Here is a 21904-nt window from a genome sequence, read left to right as displayed (position 1 = left end):
ACGGGCCCAGCCGCTCCGCGGCACGTGGGATCCTCCCAGACCAGGGCTCGAACCTGTGTCTCCTGCATTAGCAGGCAGATTCTCAACCACTGCGCCACCAGGGAAGCCCTAACCCTCTTTTAGATGGTGCATGCTGGCATTAGGTCCTTAGTGGCTTTTGTGTATCCATCCACAAATGTGGCTTTTAAAAATATACTAATGCTGAAGCTGTGCTTAATACTATGTTATTTGTCCTAGCATTTTTGGCTAACTTCCTAGTCCAGGTTTTGTCTTGTCACTTAAACTCCTGACTCCACAGTCAGCCTTGGATTTCAGTTGCAGCCTTCCCTGATTTGTAAGCCTCCTTCTCTGCCTTTCCTTTGTCTTCACTTGAGAAACTTTGAGCAGTTTCCCAGTGTCATTGGTGATGGCAGTTCCAGATCAGTTTGGATCCTTGACGCCAAACACTGCTTCTTCTTGAAGCAGATATTTTAGAGCCGTGTGGGTAACCTCATACTTTAAAAAGCTCCGTACGTACTTCTGAACTTTCAGTTCAGACTTAGAGCTTTAATTTCCCCCTTACTTGCCGTCAATCTTGCCTTGAAGCTTTGGAATATTAAAAGTTTTTTGAGGTAGAGTGGGTAGGCATCAACTGATTTTCATGGCTGCAGCCTTTCCCTTTGTCATTTTATTTTGTTTGTCTTGTCATCAGTTTTAGTAACTTGAATTTTTGTCTGAAAAATAAAGCTGGGTTCCAAGAATTTGTATGCTGAACACTTAGACATTTGTGCTTTTTGTCCCGGGGTGCTCTTATGTGGTGTGAGTTTAGTAGCTGAAGGAAAAAGAACTTCTCTGAGACAGAAACCAGATTTTTTTTAAAAATAATTAATTAATTAATTAATTAATTTTTTTGGCCGCGTCAGGTCTTAGTTGCAGCATGCGGGATCTTTCTTTGTGGTGCACTGTCTCTTCGTTGCGGCGCATGGGCTTCTCTCTAGTTGTGGTGTGCGGGTTTTTCTCTCTCTAGTTGTGGCACGCGGGCTCCAGGCTGCATGGGCTCTGTAGTTTTGCGGCATGTGGGCTCTCTCATTGAGGCACGTGAGCTCAGTAGTTGTGGTGCAGGCTTAGTTGCCCTGCGGCATGAAGGATCTTGGTTCCCTGACCAGGGATCGAACCCGTGTCCCCTGCATTGGAAGGCAGATTCCTTACCACTGGACCACCAGGGAAGTCCCCAGAAACCAGATTTTAAAAAGTAATTGAGGATATGGGTAGTACAAAAAAGGAGACCATTGGGAAGTATGCAAGGCGAGCTACTTTTTATGCGGAGTTTGGTAACTAGATGATCCTGGTTTTATTACATTTTAAAGCAGTTTATACAGTTATATTATTCTGACCTCTAATATGAATCTGTCCACAGTTGACAGATTTAATGAGGACTCTGTTTAGAATTTACAGGTCATTATAGCTTAGATTTGTTTTAATCTTGGAGTTGTCCAAATTAGATTTTTGTTTAGGTGACTTATGAAGTGCTTAATTGAAGTGTTACGGCCAAACTTATTTAAATTCCCACAGATTATGTTGTCTTGTATTTAGCAGTAGACTTAGTGTTGTAAATGTTTTGAGTGTGTACCTTGGGCAGAGCTTGGCTTTTGTTTCAGTCTTGATCCCCTTTTAGAATTGGAGAGTAGGGAGGAATCCAAATACGATGAGAAAAAAATAATTGAGTTGCAGCAAAGTTGGGGCTGTTTTGACTGCCTTCAAAAGAGATATGGTTCAGTTCACTTTGGACACTTCTTTTCTTAATGTTAGGTGATTAGAGTTGTTTATATAGCTAAATTGAGTTTGTAGTTAGAGGCTGGAAATGTTCTTATTGTGGCAAACATTTTGGAATAGGGTTTTAACCTTAAATGATTGATCAACAGAGTTTGAAATGAATGATAATACTTAAAGCATTTTTAAGTTCAGCTTGGCAGTAAAATTGCCTCTACTATGTGCTGTAAGTCAGTCTAATGGACAGAGTAAAAAGAAGGGCATTCTGACCATAAGGAATGTATAGTTTCATTAGTAAGATAGGACAGGCAACAAATGTATAATTAGGTGCTGAAATTAAATTTTACCTAAAATTGTGTCATATGAGTTAAGAATAGGAAAAGGACATTATTCATGGCCTTGCTGTCTTCCTAAAGTGAAGGATACAGTTTTTCATGTGTCTTTTCCACTTAGTCAATGTCGGAGGCTTTTTGTATTCCCTGTTGTTTGTTGGAAAAGGATATAACTAGCCAAATATTAAGAGGAGAGAATTTTTTTCTCTATTTGAGATAGTTTAAGACTGTAATTTTAATAAAATCACCAGTATTTTGGGTGTGATAACATTTTATATCCACATGTGTTGAATGTATTAAAAACTGAATATATTTGTGCAACCTAGGTGTGTCAAGTCCTATAGAAGTAGGAATGCAATATGCCCCGTAGGTACCTGTTTTACTTGGTTCTCAGAGGCTTTCTAACCTACTGTTATTTATAGTGCCTTTGCATATATAACTCTGGAGTAAAAATATCTGGTTTGTTTTTAATTCAGATATTCCTTCTTGAGTTCTTGGCCAAAATACTCCTAAGTTATATTTATCAAACATCAACAGTATACTAGTATATTGTATCAGTAGAATTTGCTTGGACTCAGACCCTTGCATCCTTTTTCTAAGTCAAATTACCTGCCTATTCATGAGAAATTCTTTGATGTTCACTGTTTTTTGATGCATCTCTCTTCCCCGCAGCTTGTGCCCCAGTTAGTTCGTATTCTAAAGAACCTCATCATGTCCGGATATTCACCAGAACATGATGTTTCTGGGATCAGTGACCCCTTTTTGCAGGTGAGGTTGAAAGAAAGTTTTGGATAAATGATATATTTTGGAATAGATTTTTCCTTCCTCTTATGTTTGTGTTGGGTAGAGATTTGGTAGTTAATTGATTAAACTAATTACATTAACAAATGAATAGTGACACAATTCTGTATGAGATTAATAGGATAAAATTATAGTTGTAATAGTCAAATCATATACTACATAGAAACTTGATTTACCAATATAATACAGCTCTGCAGGTGGTGGTATCCTTTGGCTGTGAAGTGTCAAAGTGTGGGTTGTCTAATAACTTCATTAAGACATAGAACCATGTATAACTTCTCTAAAGATAATGTTTAAATTTCTTCTGTTTGAATTTTACCATTTCTATTGGGATCTAAGACTTCATTTAAGTTATTTGAATTTCATATCAAGCGAAGTTCCTTTGTGCCAGGCGGAATTTGTTGACATTTGTCATATTTTGCACATTAGGTACGAATTTTGCGGTTATTGAGAATTTTAGGACGAAATGATGATGACTCAAGTGAAGCTATGAATGATATATTAGCACAGGTGAGTAGACCAAAACTTACATTTAAGTAAACACTCATTTTAGTAAAGCAGGGAGTAGAATGATTGTGATTATATGGAGCAATTTTTATTTGTGTTTTCTCATTGGTGGCTGTAATCAGTTACAAAATATCTCCTGTTACCTCTGGATATTTTTTGGAAGCATTGTTTTGTCACTTTTGTAACACCCTCTGTGTCTTTTCAGGTTGCCACTAATACGGAGACTAGTAAAAATGTAGGAAATGCTATTCTTTATGAAACGGTTTTGACTATCATGGATATTAAGTCAGAGAGTGGACTGCGAGTAAGTCTTTTTAATCTTTTCTTTTCTAAATATTTTATTTAAAATAATTGACTTGGATTTTGGAAATGAATTCTATTTGGAAATTAACTTTAGTAAAGAATGATGCAGAATGTATAGTGGGTTTTTTTGGTATCTGAAGTATCATTTTCTCCACTGAAGGCTTAATATTGATTATAATAGAAATTGGAAGAGCTTAGGTATGGTTAGATACATAATGTTAAGTGAAGGAAAAATTTCTTTCTTTCTTTCTCTTTTTTTTTTTTTTTTGACCACACCATGCAGCATATGGGATATTAGTTCCCCGACCAGGGATTGAACCCACGTCCCCTGCCTTGGAAGCAGGGAGTCTTAACCATTGGACCGCCAGGGAAGTCCCAAGGAAGCATTTCTGAATGAGCTTTTTTTTTAGAGCCATGATTTGAGTTGGGCTCAGTCACTTCAAATAAGACATCATATTTGAGTTAATTCATTTCTCTAAATATTTATTTTTATTTGAGAAATAAACACAAAGTAAAAGAATTCAAAGAGTACAAAAGGTATGCAGGGAGGAAGATGTCTGTCTGTAGCTTTCATGTGTAGACTCTCAATTTTTCTAGTGGGAAATATGGTTACCATTTTCTTTTTTTTAAACATCTTTATTGGAGTATAATTGCTTTACAATATGGTGTTAGTTTCTGCTGTTTAACAGTGTGAATCAGCTATATGTATACATGTATGCCCTCCCTCTTGCGTCTCCCTCCTACCCTCCCTACCCCACCCCTCTAGGTGGTCACAAAGCACCAAGCTGATGCAGCTGCTTCCCACTAGCTATCTGTTTTACATTTGGTAGTGTAAATATGTCAGTGCTACTCTCACCATTTTCTAATGTACTTTTTTTTGGAGATATTTTATCCATATTTAAATGTGTCTGTACATGTGTATTTCTTGTCTTCCCCACTTCTAAAAACTTTTTTTTTTTTAATTTTTATTTATTATTTATTTATTATGTTTATTTTTGGCTGTGTTGGGTCTTCGTTTCTGTGTGAGGGCTTTCTCCAGTTGCGGCGAGTGGGGGCCACTCTTCATCGCGGTGCGCGGGCCTGTCACTATTGCGGCCTCTCTTGTTGCGGAGCAGAGGCTCCAGACGCTCAGGCTCAGTAGTTGTGGCTCACGGGCCCAGTTGCTCCGCGGCATGTGGGATCTTCCCAGACCAGGGCTCGAACCCGTGTCCCCTGCATTGGCAGGCAGATTCTCAACCACTGCGCCACCAGGGAAGCCCTAAAAAGTTTTTATTTAAAATAATTTTAGACTTACACAAAAGTTTCAAAAATAGTTCAGAGTTCCAATATTACCATTCGCTCAGCTTCCCCTAATGTTAGCATCTTGTATAACTGTAGTATAATTATCAAAACTAAGAAGTTAATATTGGTTCAGTACCATTAACCATATTACAGACTTTATTCAGATTTCACCAGTTTTTCTACTGATGACTAATCCTTGATCCCACATTGCATTTATTGTCATGTCTCCTTAGTCTCCTCCAATCTGTGACATTTCCTTCGTCTTTCCTTCGTTTTTTGTGACTTTGACACTTTTGAAGAGTACTGATCAGTTACTTTGTAGAATGTCCCTCAATTTGGCTCTGTCTGATATAGTCTTTTTTTTTTTATTATTTATTTATTTATTTGGTTGTGCCAGGTCTTAGTTGTGGCATGCGGGCTCCTTAGTTGTGGCATGTGAACTCTTAGTTGTGGCATGCGTGTGGGATCTAGTTCTCTGATCAGGGATTGAACCCGGGCCCCCTGCATTGGGAGCACGGAGTCTTAACCACTGCGCCACCAGGGAAGTCCCTGATAGATCCTTTTTTTAAAAAAATTTTTTCTAAATTTATTTTTTGGCTGCTTTGGGTCTTCGTTGCTGCATGCGGGCTTTCTCTAGTTGCGGCGAGGAGGGGCTACTCTTCGTTGCGGTGTGCAGGCTTCTTATTGCAGTGGCTTCTCTTGTTCGGAGCGCGGGCTCTAGGCACGGGGCTTCAGTAGTTGTGGCTTGAGGGCTCTAGAGCGTAGGCTCAGTAGTTGTGGCAAACGGGCTTAGTTGCTCCGCGGCATGTGGGATCTTCTGGACCAAGGCTCGAACCCGTGTCCCCTGTATTGGCAGGCGGATTCCTAACCACTGTGCCACCAGGGAAGTCCCCCCACCCCGATATATTCTTATAATTAGTTTGAGGTTATGCTTTTTTGGCAAGACTACCACAGAAGTGGTGTGCCCTTCTCAGCTTCATATCAGGAGGTACATGCTATCTGTTTGTCTCATTACTGGTGATATTAACCTTGATCTTTTGGTTAAGGTGGTGTCTGCTGTGTCTCTCCACTGTATAATTGTTTTTTTTCCCTTTGTAATTATAATATTTTGGAGGAAACACTTTGACACTATGCAGATATTCTGTTCTCCTCAGACTTGTACCCATCAGAGGCTCTTGTCTGCAACAGTTATTAGGGTGGTGTTCTAATGATACCTTTCTATTTCCCTCATTTTTTCCTCATTAAATAATTGGAATTCTTCTATAAGGAAGAACTCTCCCTCAAGAATTTATTCATTCTTTCAACCATTTATTAGTATAATAATTGCTAACCCATAGCTTTGTAAGAAACAAATTTACTAAGTACACTACACTATTTGTGTATAGTTCTTTTTGTCATCTAGGTTGTTCTGCACCTTACACATTTCATGTTAGGTGAAAACATTATGTTGGAGCTAGTTTATATTCATGTATAGAGACCATTCTCATTTTAAAAAAGGTTGTAGTAGAATATTCATAACATAAAATTTATCATTTTAACCATTTCTAACTCTGTAGTTCAGTGGCATTAATTAAGCACATTCATATTGTTTTGCAACCTACACAACCATTTATCTTCAGAACTATTTGGTCTTCTGAAACTGAATCTATGTACCTATTAAACAATAACTCCCCCCTTATCCCCTGTCCCCAACCCCTGGCAACCACCATTCTACCTTCTGTCTCTATGGATTTGCCTATTCAGGACATTTCACATAAATGGAATCATATAATATGGGGTGTTTGTGTCTGGCTTATTTCACTTAGTATAAAGTCTTCAAGGTACGTCCATTTCGCAGCAGGTGTCAGGATTTATTCTTTTTAACGGTCGCATACTATTCCGTGGTATGGATGTGCCATAGTACATGTAGCAAGTTTGCTGTTCACGGACTCTCCTGCCATGTGTGATTATAGCTGGTGTTGCAGTAGATGTTTGTGCATATGTGCAAGTACATTTGTCAGCTAAGTTCCTAGAAGTGAAATTGTTGAAGCAGAGGATATAGTTTCATTTTGTAGCTTTTATTTATTTATTTATTTATTTGGCCGCACCATGTGGCATGCAGGATCTTAGTTCCCCAACCAGGGATCAAACCCATGCCCCCTGCAGTGGTAGCACAGAGTCCTAATCACTGGACCACCAGGGAATTCCTAATTTTAAATATTTATAGTTACTGCCAGATTTCCCTCCAGTGAGGCTGTAGCAATATTATTTTTCTGCTAATGATATAAAAACTTTAAAACAATCTTTCAGCAGAAGTAAAATATGGTTTTAGGAGTTTGCCTTCAGAATTTTTTTTTTTTTTTTGGCTAGCAATCTATAGAAGTGCTAACTAAACTACCACCTTTAAATAGTTTGCACCTATCAGAGGCCAGAAAGTGACCCTTAAACAATATAGATATTTGATTTTCCTAAATTTTTAAGCTATGCTGTTTCTCTATAGGTCCTAGCCATAAATATCCTGGGTCGTTTCTTATTGAACAACGACAAGAATATTAGGTAAGTCAACTGAAAAATGTCTTGTATCTGGCTATTATAAACTCAGTGTATTCAGGAGTGACTTTGTTCAAGATCACACATGTATTGAGTGACATATCTAGAACTTCAACTCAGGATTTTTATTTTTAGTCTGGTCTTAAAACCGTTTTGATAAGAAATTGAGTATTTGCCTCATGAGTTAATTTTTAGTCCTGTTTATACTTTAGCATTAGGAGTCAGCAAACTTTTTCTGTAAGGGACCAGATAGATGGTCAGTATTTTAGACTCCATGGGCCTTAGGGTCTATTTGGCAACTACTCACTTCTGCCTCTTGGTGTGAAAGCAGCCATAGACTGTGTAAATGATGAGCATGGCTATATTGCAATAAAAATTGATTTACCAAACCAGACAGCAGAGGGCTGGGTTTTTGCAGATAGGCTGTAGTTTGCTGACCCCTGCTCTAAATTAAGAAGAAAAATATAACATTTCAGTTGCAAACCTGGAACATGTTTGTGAACTCCAGCTACTTTTTTAAAGTAGATGAATTTATCAGTATTATCTTGTATTCTTTCTTGTCATGTTACGATTGAAAAAATGTGGAAATAATCATTATGGTACCCTGAATAATCTTCTCCTTCCAGAAGAATTTTTTAATACTTGGATCATAAACTCAAATTTTTGCAGGGACGGTTTTGGTACTGGTATCAAACAAAAGCAGAGGAAATATAAATGGTAAAATTGAAATAATTTCCTCTTGTGTTTTGGGTCTCAGGCAGCCTGAAAAGGCATACTATATACTTATTTTGTTGTACTATTTGAAAGAGTTTGGAAGAATCAAGTCAGTCACTTTTAGAAGTTTAAATGGAATTGACCATGAATACAAATCTAAATCCAAGGCTTCTGGTTGCCACAGCTTTAGATTATAGTGTTTTTTATGGCTTTACTGTGTTTCCATTTTACTCACTAATTTGTCTTGTCTTTTAAATATTTAACAATGTATGCTTTCCCTTAGTCATTGGACATCTTCTTTGTCGTTAAGCAGAGAACTATCCTGAATTTTACGTTTTAATTCTGTTCTTCTGCAACTTTACATCATCCAGATATGTAGCTTTAACATCTTTGTTGAAGACTGTGCAGACAGATCATAACGCAGTACAGAGGCACAGAAGTACCATTGTGGACTGTCTAAAAGATTTGGATGTCTCAATAAAACGGTAACAGATTATTGAAAATTCTGCTCCCCACCCATCACCTGATAACTTTGTAATCGTTTTGAGAGAGAGAATGTTGACATTTATGTATTTAGTCATTATTTTCACAGAGTAAATCCTTTTTTCGAAAGGATTGGCAGGGAGAAGTTTAGATTAATGAAAGAGGCCAGTACGGAATACTGAAGTGCACACTGAAGTTGTCCTTGGTTCTTTGATGAGTAAAACAGGTACAGATAAGCTGGGCATATGTTTACTCAACAGAGGTACTGTGTTCTGTGTGTTGGAGGATGAAAATACAGAGTGATCCATCGGCTGAGTGTTTTATCACAATGCTGAAACTCAAATTGCTGACAGCACACGTTTTCTCACAGTACTCACAGTACTTCAAGATACTAGAGGCGGCCGTGTTTCTTAGAACAGTGCATCTAGGAATGACTTTTAGGCAGCACATAGGACTTTGAAAAGGCATGTATATTTTTTCCTTGATGTAGTAATTCTACTGGTTCTCTTCTTAGAATAACTGTAGTTGTTTGTAAAACCTAGTTATAGTTGGCCTCAGTGAACTTTTGGTTTACTGTTCAAACCAGAAAAAATTAGATTTGAAATGATCTCTGAAACTATTCACTTAACAAACATTCATTGATAATTGTGTTCCTTTTATTTGCAGAGAACAGGTGCTAAGTGCTTGGGCAAACTAAAGATAAGACCTAGAGTCAGTAATAACAACTTTTACATAGTGCTTTGCAAAGGATTTATAAGCACCCTCTCAGTTGGTTCTCAGAGCAAGCCAGCAAGAGAGACTAGGCAATTACTTCTATCCCCAATTAACAGATTAAAATACAGTACCAAAGGAATCAAATGACTTACACCAAACCTTACCCCTTGGACATGGCAGACCTGGGAATAGAAGTCAGACTTTCTGACTTCTTTTTTTTTTTTTTTTTTTAATTTTTTTTTTTTTTTTTTATAGCTACTTTATTTATTTATTTATTTATTTTTGGCTGTGTTGGGTCTTCGGTTCGTGCGAGGGCTTTCTCTAGTTGCGGCAAGTGGGGGCCACTCTTCATCGCGGTGCGGGGACCGCTCTTCATCGCGGTGCGCGGGCCTTTCACTATCGCGGCCCCTCCCGTTGCGGGGCACAGGCTCCAGACGCGCAGGCTCAGTAGTTGTGGCTCACGGGCCCATGTGCTCCGTGGCATGTGGGATCTTCCCAGACCAGGGCTCGAACCCGTGTCCCCTGCATTAGCAGGCAGATTCTCAACCACTGCGCCACCAGGGAAGCCCAGACTTTCTGACTTCTATTGTGTTGTTTCTCTATAGCTCATGACTGGGCTTTGCATTTCAAAAGTAAAACCTGGGTCTCTTTGACAGGTTATATAACAGTAGGAGCTTAGACTCTGGAGCCAGAAAGCCTCATTTCAAATCCTAGCTCTGCCCTTAATAAACTTTGTCTAGTTACTTAGCCTTTCTGTGCTTCAGTTGTCCCGTATGCTAAATGTGGATAAAAAAGCACCCACTTCAAAAGGTTATATGCAGGATTAACTGGATTAACATATGTAAAGTACTTAAGCACTGTGTAAGAATTAGTTATTATTGCATTTCTGTAAGGATTGAGTTTTGTTGCTTGTAGATTAACTAAGATGAAAGTATTATTAAATTGGTATTTTTGAAAGTTAATTATATGCCATGTTTGACATTATTGACCAAATGTGAAAAGATGCCTGTAGTAACCTTATAACTTTTATATGTAAAACATGTCCATATTTGCCTTCAATGCCAAATTTGATAGGCGGTTTTAGCTCCTATTTGCTCTCATAGCACATACCATTTTTTTCCTTTTCATGGCTCTTACTCTCTTTTTCAGTTTTTTTCCCAGCTTTATTGAGATATAATTGTGTAAGTTAAAGATGTCCATCACATTGACTTGTCACACTTATCTATTGCAAACTGATTATCACCGTAGCATTAGTTAACACCTGCATCCTATCACACACTTACCATTTCTTTTTCATGGTGAGAATATTTAAGATCTATTCTCTTAGCAACTTTCAAGTATATAATACATTGTTACTAACAATAGCCATCATGCTATACATTAAATCTCCAGAACTTATTCATCTTACAGGTGGAAGTTTGTGCTCTTTGACCAACATCTCCCCATTTTTCCCACCCCTCAGACCCTGGTAACCACCATTCTAGTCTCTGTTTCTATGCATTCAGCTTTTTTTAGCTTCCACATATGAGCGATACTGTACAATATTTGTCTTTCTCTAACTTATTTCACTTAGCCCTCAAGGTTTGTTTTTATTCTACTCCTCTATGTACCTTTTGATGTAACCTATGTTAGATCATCTTTGGACTAAAGTGGATGTAATAAAAGGAGAGTATGGTGACTATATATCATGTTTTTAATGAATAACGCAGAGGTGTTATCATTGGGTAATAATTTTGTTGCCTCTCTTTTTGAGCCTTTTAAGTATTCTAAATTTCAGCTTCATAGAATAGATTGCTGAACTCAAACTGCATTTTTGGTCTTTAGTAGTATATCTCTTGGGGATTTTTGAAGAAAAGTGTTGATGAACGTTCAAAATAAATTTGATAACTTTGGTTATCTCATGTGCAAAGATTGGGATCATAAGATCATGCAAAGACATCAATATATCCACTAGTGCTTGGTGTTCAGAGGCAACATACGTGGGTCTTTGTTTCATTCCCACTGTAAATATCATAACTTTTTTTCCCTCCCCCCTGCAAGGCGTGCAATGGAATTGAGTTTTGCCCTGGTAAATGGGAATAATATTCGAGGCATGATGAAGGAATTGCTTTATTTTCTGGATTCATGTGAGCCAGAATTTAAAGCAGACTGTGCATCTGGAATCTTCCTTGCTGCAGAAAAGTAAGATTTTATTTTTATATTCATTGGTAGAAAATGCTTAGAACTTTTTGGAAAGCATCTTTAAAACATGGGGGAAATGTTGTAAACATGTTTAAACATGTAACATTTATTTCAGGCTTCCCATTAGAAATTAGGTTTGAGAAGGCCATTCTAGCCAGTATCTAATGTTAAGCATTATGCTAAGACCAAACTAATCCCACTTTTATAAAATCTCCTCTTTTATCTGTTCTTTAACCTCTCATCTATGATGTCCTTTTGATGAAGAGAATAGAAAAGTTACAGCATCTGGATGGTGGTTCTGTGTAAAACTTTTAGGAAGAAGTACCTCAAGATTTTGGTAGTATGGTTGTTTCTCCTCTTTTCACTGTGAATTTAAGGGAGCAAGTTTCTAGTCCTGGTGTGCCTGGGTCTCGGAAGAGTCCCTTTTCTTCTTTCTTCTCTATCCCCTCCTGTCCTGACTTTATGATTTATTTTCTGAAAAACTGGAGACAGAGTCCCCAGTTCTCAGCTCAGCAACTCCTATTGCATATTACGTGGAACATCTGAATTTGACTATGTACCATTTCATCACCCTTTGAAATGGGAATTGCTGCTAGTTTTGAAGGTGAAATGGGTCCAGATATAATCACTTAACCTGTGAACCTAAAAAATGCTGTAGGACAGGATTTTTGAAAGTCACTGAGCAGAGCTTAGTTTATAGGTTCCAGTGTTTTCACCTAGTGCCATTATTTTCTCAGGTATGCACCTTCCAAACGGTGGCATATAGACACAATTATGCGCGTTCTGACAACGGTAAGTAGTGTTCTTAAGTCAACATATACTAAGGGCTGGATGTGTCGATTAACGAGTCAGACAAAGCCCTTGTTCTCATGAAGCTTATGTTCTAGTGGGGGAGATAGGAAATTCATGGGGAAATATGTACCACTCTCTTGTCAGGCAGGGGAAAATGCTATGAAAAATACTAAAGTAGCATATGGGACTATATTGATGGCAGAGGAAGATGGGATATGGGGCAGTGGGCCAGGTGTCTTAGGTAGAATAGGGCAGGTCACTCAGAGGAGGTAACATTTGAGTAGAGAACTTGGTTAAATGAGGAGCTGTGCAAAGATTTGGGCGAAGAGTGTACAAATCAGAGGGAACAGTAAGTGTTGCGAAGCCCTAGGGTAGCAAACAAGCTTGACCTGTCTGGAGAGCATCAAGAAGGCCAGTGAAGCCAGTAGAGTGAGAGAGGCAGAGAATGGTAAGATTGATGCAGGGGCTAGATTCTATAAGGCCTCACAGGAGTTAGGATTTTATTTTGAATATGATAGGAAATCATTGGAAAGTTTTGAATGGCTAAATTCTGGATTTTAAATTATGGTTTTATAGAATATCCTTTCTTTGGTAGTCTTCCGGAATTTTGGAGCTTCTCAGTCAATCATTCAATTAATAGACAGGGATTAGAGATTTAAGAGGAAAAATGAAAATGTAGTGGCATAACTATCTATGTCTAATTATGTCACCGGAAGTAAAAAACATTGACAAAGTTGACCACATTAAAATTTAAAACTTGTATAGCAGAAGGAAAAAGAAATCTACAAAGTTAAAAGGCAAATGACAATTAGGGGAAAAACCATTGTAACATATGACAGTGTGTTAATATTTTTAATCTATAAATACTTTACAATTAATAGGAAAAAGTAAAACACTGATGGAAAAACTGGCATTTGAACAGACATTTGACAAAAGAAGAAATGGCTAGTTAACTTTGAAAAATACCCTTACTCTTAAAGAGATAGTAAATAAAATAAAAGTGAGGTGTCATTTTTCACTTGTCATACTTTTTAATCTAATTCCTAGTGCTAGTTAGAAAATAGAGAACAGGCAGTACTTTATTAATTCTGTTTTTAGGACTTTCTCTTGGAAAAATAAAAGGTCATTGTATAAAAATGTATATACAGAAGTGTTCATCCTAATCTTATTTATAATAGGGGAAAGCTGGAAACAACTAGGAGTCTCCAGATGGGCATGGGTTAAGTAAATTATGAAACATCTGTAGGAGGGAATGATACCATTGAAATTTTTAAAATTTCAATTAAATAGTTTACCAACAATGAATTAATTTTGTAAAAGTTTAAAAGTCAGTATACTTAATCGGGAAATTATATTCTAACAAAAGATACGATGGCTTTTATAAGGCTCAAAAGAAGGGAAAAATTAGAGCTCCTGAAGAAAAATGTTTATCAAAATCAAAACCTTTTTAAAAAAATTGCTCCAACTTTTCAGTTTTCCAATCAATTTATGTTCTCTTTTTATATGATCATATGATTTTTCTTCTTCAGCCTATTGATGTGCTAGGTTAATTGATTTTTTTAAAAATTATTTATTTAATTGAAGTATAGTTGGCTTACATTAATTGAATTTTGAATGCTGAATCAGCCTTCCATATCAGGAATAAATCCCACATGGTTGTGGCATATATATAGTTTTTTTAATACATTATTGTTGTATTTGATTTTCTAATTTTTTTAAGGATATTTGCATCTGTGTTCATGAGAGATATTGGTCTATAGTTTTCTGTTCCTGATGTTTTCTTTGATCCATGTGTTATTTAGTAGTGTGTTACTTAATTTCCAAATATTTGGGGACTTTTCAGCCATCTTTATATTACTTATTTCTAGTTTAATTTTTCATGATTTCTATTATTTTATTTATTTATTTTAGAATATTTATTTTATTTATTTATTTTTATCTTTGGCTGCGTTGGGTCTTCATTGTGGCACGTGGGATCTTTTTGTTGTGGCGCAGGGTCTCTTCGTTGTGGAGCATGGGCTTCTCTCTAGTTGTGACGTTTGGGTTTTTCTCTCTCTAGTTGTGGCGCGTGGGCTCCAGAGCGCGTGGGCTCTGTAGTTTGTGGCACTCAGGCTCTCTAGTTGAGGTGTGCGGGTTCAGTAGTTGTGGTGCGTGGGCTTAGTTGCCACGCAGCATGTGGGATCTTAGTTCCCCGACTAGGGATCGAACCCGTGTCCCCTGTATTGGAAGGCGGATTCTTTACCACTGGACCACCAGGGAAGTCCCTGTGTTCTTTTAAATTTATTTTTAATGGCCCAGAATGTGATCTGTCTTGAGGAATGTTCTGTGTGAGCTTGAGAAGAATGTGTATTCTGCTGTTGTTGAATGGCATGGTCTATAAATGTCAATTAGATCATGTTGATGCTTTCTCTTATTTAAAACACTGCTTGTGCTTCCCTGGTGGCACAGTGGTTAAGAATCTGCCTGCCAATTCAGGGGGACACAGGTTCGAGCCCTGGTCTGGGAAGATCCCACATGCCATGGAGCAACTAAGCCCGTGCACCACAACTACTGAGCCTGTGCTCTAGAGCCCGCGAGACACAACTACTGAAGCCCGTGCACCTAGAGCCCGCGCTCCGCAAGAAGAGAAGCCACCGCAATGAGAAGCCCGCACACCACAACGAAGAGTAGCCCCACTCACTGCAACTGGAGAAAGCCGGCGCGCAGCAACGAAGACCCAACGCAGCCAAAAATAACAAATAAATACAATAAATAAATTTATTTAAAAAAATAAAAAACAGTAAAACACTCTGCTTTTTCCTATTAGGGAAGAATGTAAATATCTAAGTCACACCACTAATTACCTGCTTTTTAGCTTCTCACCTTTCCTTTTTGACCATTTCCCCAAACTTCTCCCTCTGTCTTTGTGTTTCTTAACAGGAGTGGGTATCCCAGCCACCTGGGATTTTTTCTTTGTCTTTTTCCTCTCTAAAGTACACATGGGTAGGCCTGGTCTCAGTCTTGTATATCAGATCAGCTCTTCTGTCCAGTATTGGGAGATTGATCAAGGTGGGCTGATATTAGGCACAGGTTCCACTGTTTGTATGTCTCGTGCAGCCTGGTTATCGTCATGCTCTGATAAGGCCAAAATTTAGCTTCCTCATAGGTTAAATAGCTGTATTTTGTTTTTGTGGTTGTAAATCTCAAGATTCCACTAGTCAAGAGGACAATAAAGAGATCAAGGTTTTCTTTTTCTTTCTTTTTTTTTTTAAGAGTGGATAATTAAATACAAAATATTTCCTATTCCTGGGACTACTTATTGGTTCTATAATATTTATAAACTCTAGTTTTTAAAGGAGTGTGAATAAACTCAGGTTTTTTGTTTGTTTGCTTATTTATTTATTTATTTGGCTGCGTCAGGTCTTAGTTGCGGCACGCAGGATCTTCCTTGAGGCACTCGGGATCTTTCGTTGCGATGTGTGGGCTCTTCATTGTGGTGCACGGGCTTCTCTCTAGTTGTGGTGTGCGGGTTTTCTCGCTCTAGTTGTGGCACGCAGGCTCCAGAGTGTGTGGGCTCTGTAGTTTGCAGCATGTGGGCTGTCTGGTTGAGGCGCACGGGCTTAGTTTTCTAAGCCCTGCAGCATGTGAGATCTTAGTTCCCCGACCAGGGATCGAACCCACGTCCCCTGCATTGGAAGGCGGATTCTTTATCACTGGACCACCAAAGAAGTCCCCTAAACTCAGGTTTTTTAAAAGTTACTATTTATTTCAGTCTCATCTTATTTAACAAGCCTTTTTGAACTGTTCATGTACACTCCTTTCTCCGTCCCCCAGAGTAGCGTGACTACTATAGCTAGCTCATGTGATTTTAACCCTGTGTTGGGGAGTTGTGGGAAGGGAGAGGTTGTTGTAATTAAGTTCCCAGTGAATGTATTTCTTAAATTTTTGTAATCGTAGACCTTACCTGTTTTGAGTAGAGAAGGCCTTTCTTAAATTTTAAACTTTTTTTTTTTTTTACTTTGGACGAAGAGAAGATTTTATTTTTTATAAAATCTTAAAACTTTAGAATATTCATTTAAATAAGACTTTAAGGGGGGAGGGATAAATTGGGAGATTGGGATTGACATATACACACTACTATATATAAAATAGGTAACTAATAAGAACCTACTGTAGAGCATAGGGAACTGTACTCAGTACTCTGAAATGGCCTGTATGGGAAAAGAATCTAAAAAAAGAGTGGATATATGTGTATTTATAACTGATTCACTTTGCCATACACCTGAAAGTAACACAACATTGTAAATCAACTATACTCCAGTAAAAAAAAAGACTTTGAAGTTTGAACTGCTTATGAACATGAGCATTGGAAACAACTTTATCTTTGAGGGTGTTTTGTAGTAGTCTCCTTTGAACAGCAACAGTACTAGCTAACATTTCTTATTATTACTGTGTTTCTAGGGGTAACTGTCCGCATTTCCTTTTAGGCAGGAAGCTATGTTCGTGATGATGCAGTTCCCAACTTGATCCAGTTAATAACCAATAGCGTGGAGATGCATGCCTATACTGTCCAGCGCTTGTACAAAGCAATTCTTGGTGATTATTCTCAGGTAAGTACTTTAACTTTTGGGGGGAAATTGCCCTTTATTTTCCTGATATGCTCTTACTACTGTCACTCTAGAGGTGCCTCAGTTTTGACCTTTATGGTTAGATGACCTGTGATTTGTATTAATCCTTTAAAGGACTGAAATCTTTGACAAACGGTGACTTTCTTTTGACAGCAACCTTTGGTGCAAGTAGCTGCCTGGTGTATAGGTGAATATGGAGATCTTCTTGTGTCTGGCCAATGTGAAGAGGAAGAGCCTATTCAGGTACCCTTTGTCACTCTTGGTTAAGGAGGGGGAAAAACAATGTTTTTGGTTTTAAGAGAGTAGTGTTTAATGAGTTGAGATTGATTCCTTGAAAACCCTTTAAAGAAGCAATTCCAGAATTACATTGGAAAACCTGCTGATTTTTAGTTGGAACTTACTGGGCCATTGTGAGATATTAAAACTGCCTTTAGGACCTACCCCCCCATCCCATCAGACTGACTTACATTGTTTCTCTTACCCTCTGGCTGATAAGAAGAAATGAGAGTGTATCCATGTTTCCATTTGCTCATTAAAGGACTGGATTTCAGAGAAGTTGTGGCAACAACACTTTAACTCTATGTATATTTTTCCTTTCTTCCTCTCCTTCTGCCTCTGAAAGTCATAAAATGCCTCTCAGCCCCCAATGGGTATTCTCCATCCTTTTTTTTTTTTTTTTTTTTAAAGGATTTTCTTATTTATTTATTTATTTATTTATTTATTTATTTATTTATTTATTTATTTATTTATTTTTGGCTGTGTTGGGTCTTCGGTTCGTGCGAGGGCTTTCTCCAGTTGCGGCAAGCGGGGGCCACTCTTCATCGCGGTGCGGGGACTGCTCTTCATCGCGGTGCGCGGGCCTTTCTCTATCGCGGCCCCTCCCGTCGCGGGGCACAGGCTCCAGATGCGCAGGCTCAGCAATTGTGGCTCACGGGCCCAGCTGCTCCGTGGCATGTGGGATCTTCCCAGACCAGGGCTCGAACCCGTGTCCCCTGCATTAGCAGGCAGATTCTCAACCACTGCGCCACCAGGGAAGCCCTCTCCATCCTTTTTACCTCCCTCCTACATGCTTCTGGTTGGTGGGTTAGGTTGTACAGTTACCCTGGCAAAGCACAGATTGTGTTAGAAGCTTTGGTAATGATGGCAGGATTGTCTTTCTGGTGGCATCCTGTGACTTAATATCGGATGTAGATATTTACAGTTAAAATTCATCTTACATTGTCTTTTTTTTTTTCTGCACAGGTAACAGAGGATGAAGTGTTGGATATTTTAGAAAGTGTCCTAATCTCTAATATGTCCACCTCTGTGACACGAGGTTATGCCCTCACTGCCATTATGAAGCTTTCTACTCGATTCACCTGTACTGTAAAGTGAGTATGGAGAAAAAGTAGGGTGAACATGTTGTTTTGTAATTTTTAAAAACTTCATTATGGAAAATTTCAAGCAAAAGCAAAAGTAGAATAGTAAAATCAATTGCATATACCTTTATTCCTCAGTAACAGTCATCATTTCATGGTTAATCCTTATTTTATCTGTACTTTGCTCCCTGTCATCCCCCTATCCCACCATTGCTTATTTTGGAGGTAAAAAGTAATGTTTTTAAAATCAGGTTTCTGATGCCTGTTTTCTCTTTTAAAGTAGTGAAGTTATTTTCCCATATAAGGGTTCTGGTTTATTATAATATTTTGAGATGTCTGAATAGGAAGAAAATTGTGAAGGTTTTGGTGTTTAACTCTTTAAAATTTTGCTTTTTTTTTCTTTTTTAACTATTTTGACTAAAAGTCAATTCTTGAATCAGTCTCCCAGCCAAGCATATTTAAACTTAGTTCTCTTAGACCTGCTTTAATTTTTAGTGTTAAGCTTCGTGAAGAATGGTATTTTTTACTATTTAAATTGTGAAGTAGAAGAATTTGGTGTCAGGTAATGACCTTTTGTTGAAAGAAGTCTGATGCCATGACCCATTTGTTGATAAAAGCTTATTTTAAAGTTATTAAAGAAGAGAATGAACACTATAAATTTATTCTTTTGTAGCAAATTAATAATCGGTACTTTTGTCTAGCAAATTTTAGGGTATGAGATATTTAACAGACAAAATCTAGCATTACAACTAGAATAAGTATGATGGTAATAAGTATGATGGTCTTGAGCTATATGTCAGATGAATGAACATAAAGGAAAATGTTTTGTTTTTGAAAAGTTACGTACATTAAGAAAAGAGCATTTCAAAATTTTAACCAGAAACCTCTGTTTCAAACATTATTCTCTCTGCTTGTTTATGAACTTTCTTTTGGGTATTTGAATTTGTTTGTCATTTTATCCCAAAGCCGAATTAAGAAAGTGGTTTCCATCTATGGAAGCAGCATTGATGTGGAGCTACAGCAGAGGGCAGTAGAATATAATGCACTTTTTAAGAAATATGACCATATGAGGTAAGTAAGAGAAAGTAAACAATGCATGTGCCTCTTAGCATCTCAAACAAATTGTCATGATAAACCCGTAAAGGAGATTCATCCCTCGTGCTTTATTAGCCAGACTTCACAACTCTGTTTAGTTCTAACTGCTTGGCCCCTTGTGTTTTGTCCATCTTCTATTCTGCCTAGCCTCTAAAGAAATAAGTGAACTATGTTCCTTTAGTCCCCTTCTCACCTTTCTTTTGGTAAAGAAAGTTTGCTTCATTTTCCATTTTATTTGGTGAAGAAGTGGGAGTTGTTTTTTTCTCAAGAGAATCACATTCAGATATCATTACTGTTAACATTTTGGTGTGCAGTGTCTTCTGTTATGCAGTATCTTTTTTCCCTCTTCTGTTATGCAGTATCTTCTTGATTGGAAACTGCTAATACGTACTTATTTGCCTTTCTTTCATTCCAGTTTCTCTATCACTGAGAATTCCCAGTCTCTCGGGATTTAGAGGGACAGTTTGTCCATTCAGTGTTTGTTGCCTGCCCTTAATCCAGCCAGGAATTTAGGTCATGTATTCTTGTAATCCGGCTTCTATTTTAGTGTCTGTGTTGGGATGTGGGGAGGGGAGATGTCTCTACATGTTTGGCTCCAATATAGTTACAGTGATTGTTTTGGGTAGGGAAGGTAGGTTAACTGCATAGAATTTAACCACTTCAGATTCTTTCAGGTCTGCCCTGCTTGAGAGAATGCCTGTCATGGAAAAAGTGACCACAAATGGCCCTACTGAGATTGTGCAGACAAATGGAGAGACAGAACCAGCTCCTCTAGAGACCAAGCCACCACCCTCTGGGCCACAGCCCACCAGCCAGGTAGCTTTTCCCTTGCTTATCTGGGGATCCTCATGATCTTATAGTTCCTTAGAACCTATCTCTTAGCTGATTCCCTTCAATGTTCCTGGATTGATTGATGGTTCTCTTCCTTATTTTTAAGTGTTGAAAGGGCTTTGCATGAGATACAGATTAGGCAATGACTAATGAATAAGATTTTATTTCCTTGTTTAGGCCAATGATTTATTGGATTTGTTGGGAGGAAATGACATAACACCTGTTATTCCAACTGCACCTACAAGCAAACCAGCTTCTGCTGGTGGAGAACTTCTTGATTTGCTGGGAGACATCAACCTTACAGGTGAGGCCAGACTAGAGTTATTTCATGCTTGGTTAGGGATAAGGGCCTTAGGGAAAAAGTACACTGAACATAGCCTTTCTATCTAGCACATGAAACAGTTGAAGATGGGAGAGGCTAAGTGAAAAGCAAGAGTCTTCACAACATCTGGGATATGTTGCCATACTAATACTCTAGAGATAATTAATAGGGATTCCTTAAAGTCTAATTTTTAATTTTTTGGAGAATAAATTACTCATAGCATTTTAAGATAGAAAGGACTGTCTCAGGTTAGAAAAGAAATACATCCCAAGAAATACATTACTTCTTCTAGGTTTCTTTCTACTCATGGTTAGTTTCCAAGAACTGTGGTCATTTGTAGAGAGTGGAGAGATGTCAACCTGTTTTCCTCCTTCCCTCTCTCTCCTTGGTATTAAAGCAATGGAAGGAGAAAGTCATCCATGGTTATAATATTCAAACATAACTTTTCATTTGGGAATATCTTATCTTTATTTATATGTAGTAGACATTTGTAATTAATGTGTTCACAGTATCTCTGAACACATTAGAGTTCAAGAGAGTCCAAGAGGGCTTCCCTGGTGGCGCAGTGGTTAAGAATCCGCCTGCCAATGCAGGGGACATGGGTTCGAGCCCTGGTCCGGGAAGATCCCACATGCTGCAGAGCAACTAAGCCCATGCGCCACAACTACTGAGCCTGCGCTCTAGAGCCCGCGAGCTACATCTACTGAACCCGTGTGCCACAACTACTGAAGCCCGCATGCCTAGAGACCATGCTCCACAACAAGAGAAGCCACCGCAGCGAGAAGCCTGCGCACCGCAACAAAGAGTAGCCCTTACTCACCGCAATTAGAGAAAGCCCGCGTGCAGCAACGAAGACCCAGCACAGCCAAAAATAAATAAATTAAATAAATAAATTTAAAAAAAACAAAAGAAAGTCCAAGAGTATCACTGTAGCATATAATTTCTATCTTAAGTGACTTCTTTAAAAGTATAATGGAGAGTTACAGCATACATGACCTTATGTAGAAAACAGCCATAGGATAAAGATGTTGAATGTTCATCTAGACTGGCTATCACAAGCTAAATGATTTTTTTCCTAACATAGCAGCCTCCCAGAGCTTATGGTTTATATTTGTCTTAACAAAATTTCAAAATGTTACATGTCATGTACTTAGAGCCATTTACAAATAGTCAATTTCAAATCTTGAGATGCCAAAGCTATCCTAGATATATGGAAAAACAAAAACAATCCCATGTTTAAAACAGAGTGTATGGGGAATTCCCTGGCAGTCCAGTGGTTAGGACCACACGCTTTCACTGCTTAGG

General features: G+C 38.1%; 1 protein-coding gene and 1 non-coding gene across 2 annotated transcripts in view; both read left to right on the top strand.

Moving 5' to 3' along the window:
- AP1G1 (adaptor related protein complex 1 subunit gamma 1) overlaps nt 1-21904 on the top strand; it is a 78777-nt gene that overhangs the window by 48434 nt on the left and 8439 nt on the right. Inside the window, exons 7-19 of the mRNA XM_007198222.2 lie at nt 2754-2849; nt 3312-3392; nt 3595-3693; nt 7453-7508; nt 8588-8701; nt 11454-11594; nt 12332-12386; nt 16853-16975; nt 17147-17236; nt 18236-18363; nt 19318-19422; nt 20121-20262; nt 20455-20581. Coding sequence (XP_007198284.1) covers nt 2754-2849; nt 3312-3392; nt 3595-3693; nt 7453-7508; nt 8588-8701; nt 11454-11594; nt 12332-12386; nt 16853-16975; nt 17147-17236; nt 18236-18363; nt 19318-19422; nt 20121-20262; nt 20455-20581 — 1357 coding nt within the window. The remainder of the gene's footprint in view (nt 1-2753; nt 2850-3311; nt 3393-3594; nt 3694-7452; nt 7509-8587; nt 8702-11453; nt 11595-12331; nt 12387-16852; nt 16976-17146; nt 17237-18235; nt 18364-19317; nt 19423-20120; nt 20263-20454; nt 20582-21904) is intronic.
- Nucleotides 8973-9058, top strand: LOC114235996 (small nucleolar RNA SNORD71). Its single transcript, XR_003622054.1, has one exon. It is a non-coding gene; the product is annotated as a small nucleolar RNA SNORD71 (small nucleolar RNA).

Source organism: Balaenoptera acutorostrata, chromosome 19 (assembly GCF_949987535.1).
Source record: "Balaenoptera acutorostrata chromosome 19, mBalAcu1.1, whole genome shotgun sequence".
Taxonomy (NCBI): Eukaryota; Metazoa; Chordata; class Mammalia; order Artiodactyla; family Balaenopteridae; genus Balaenoptera; species Balaenoptera acutorostrata.
This window is presented reverse-complemented; position numbering and strand designations above follow the sequence as displayed.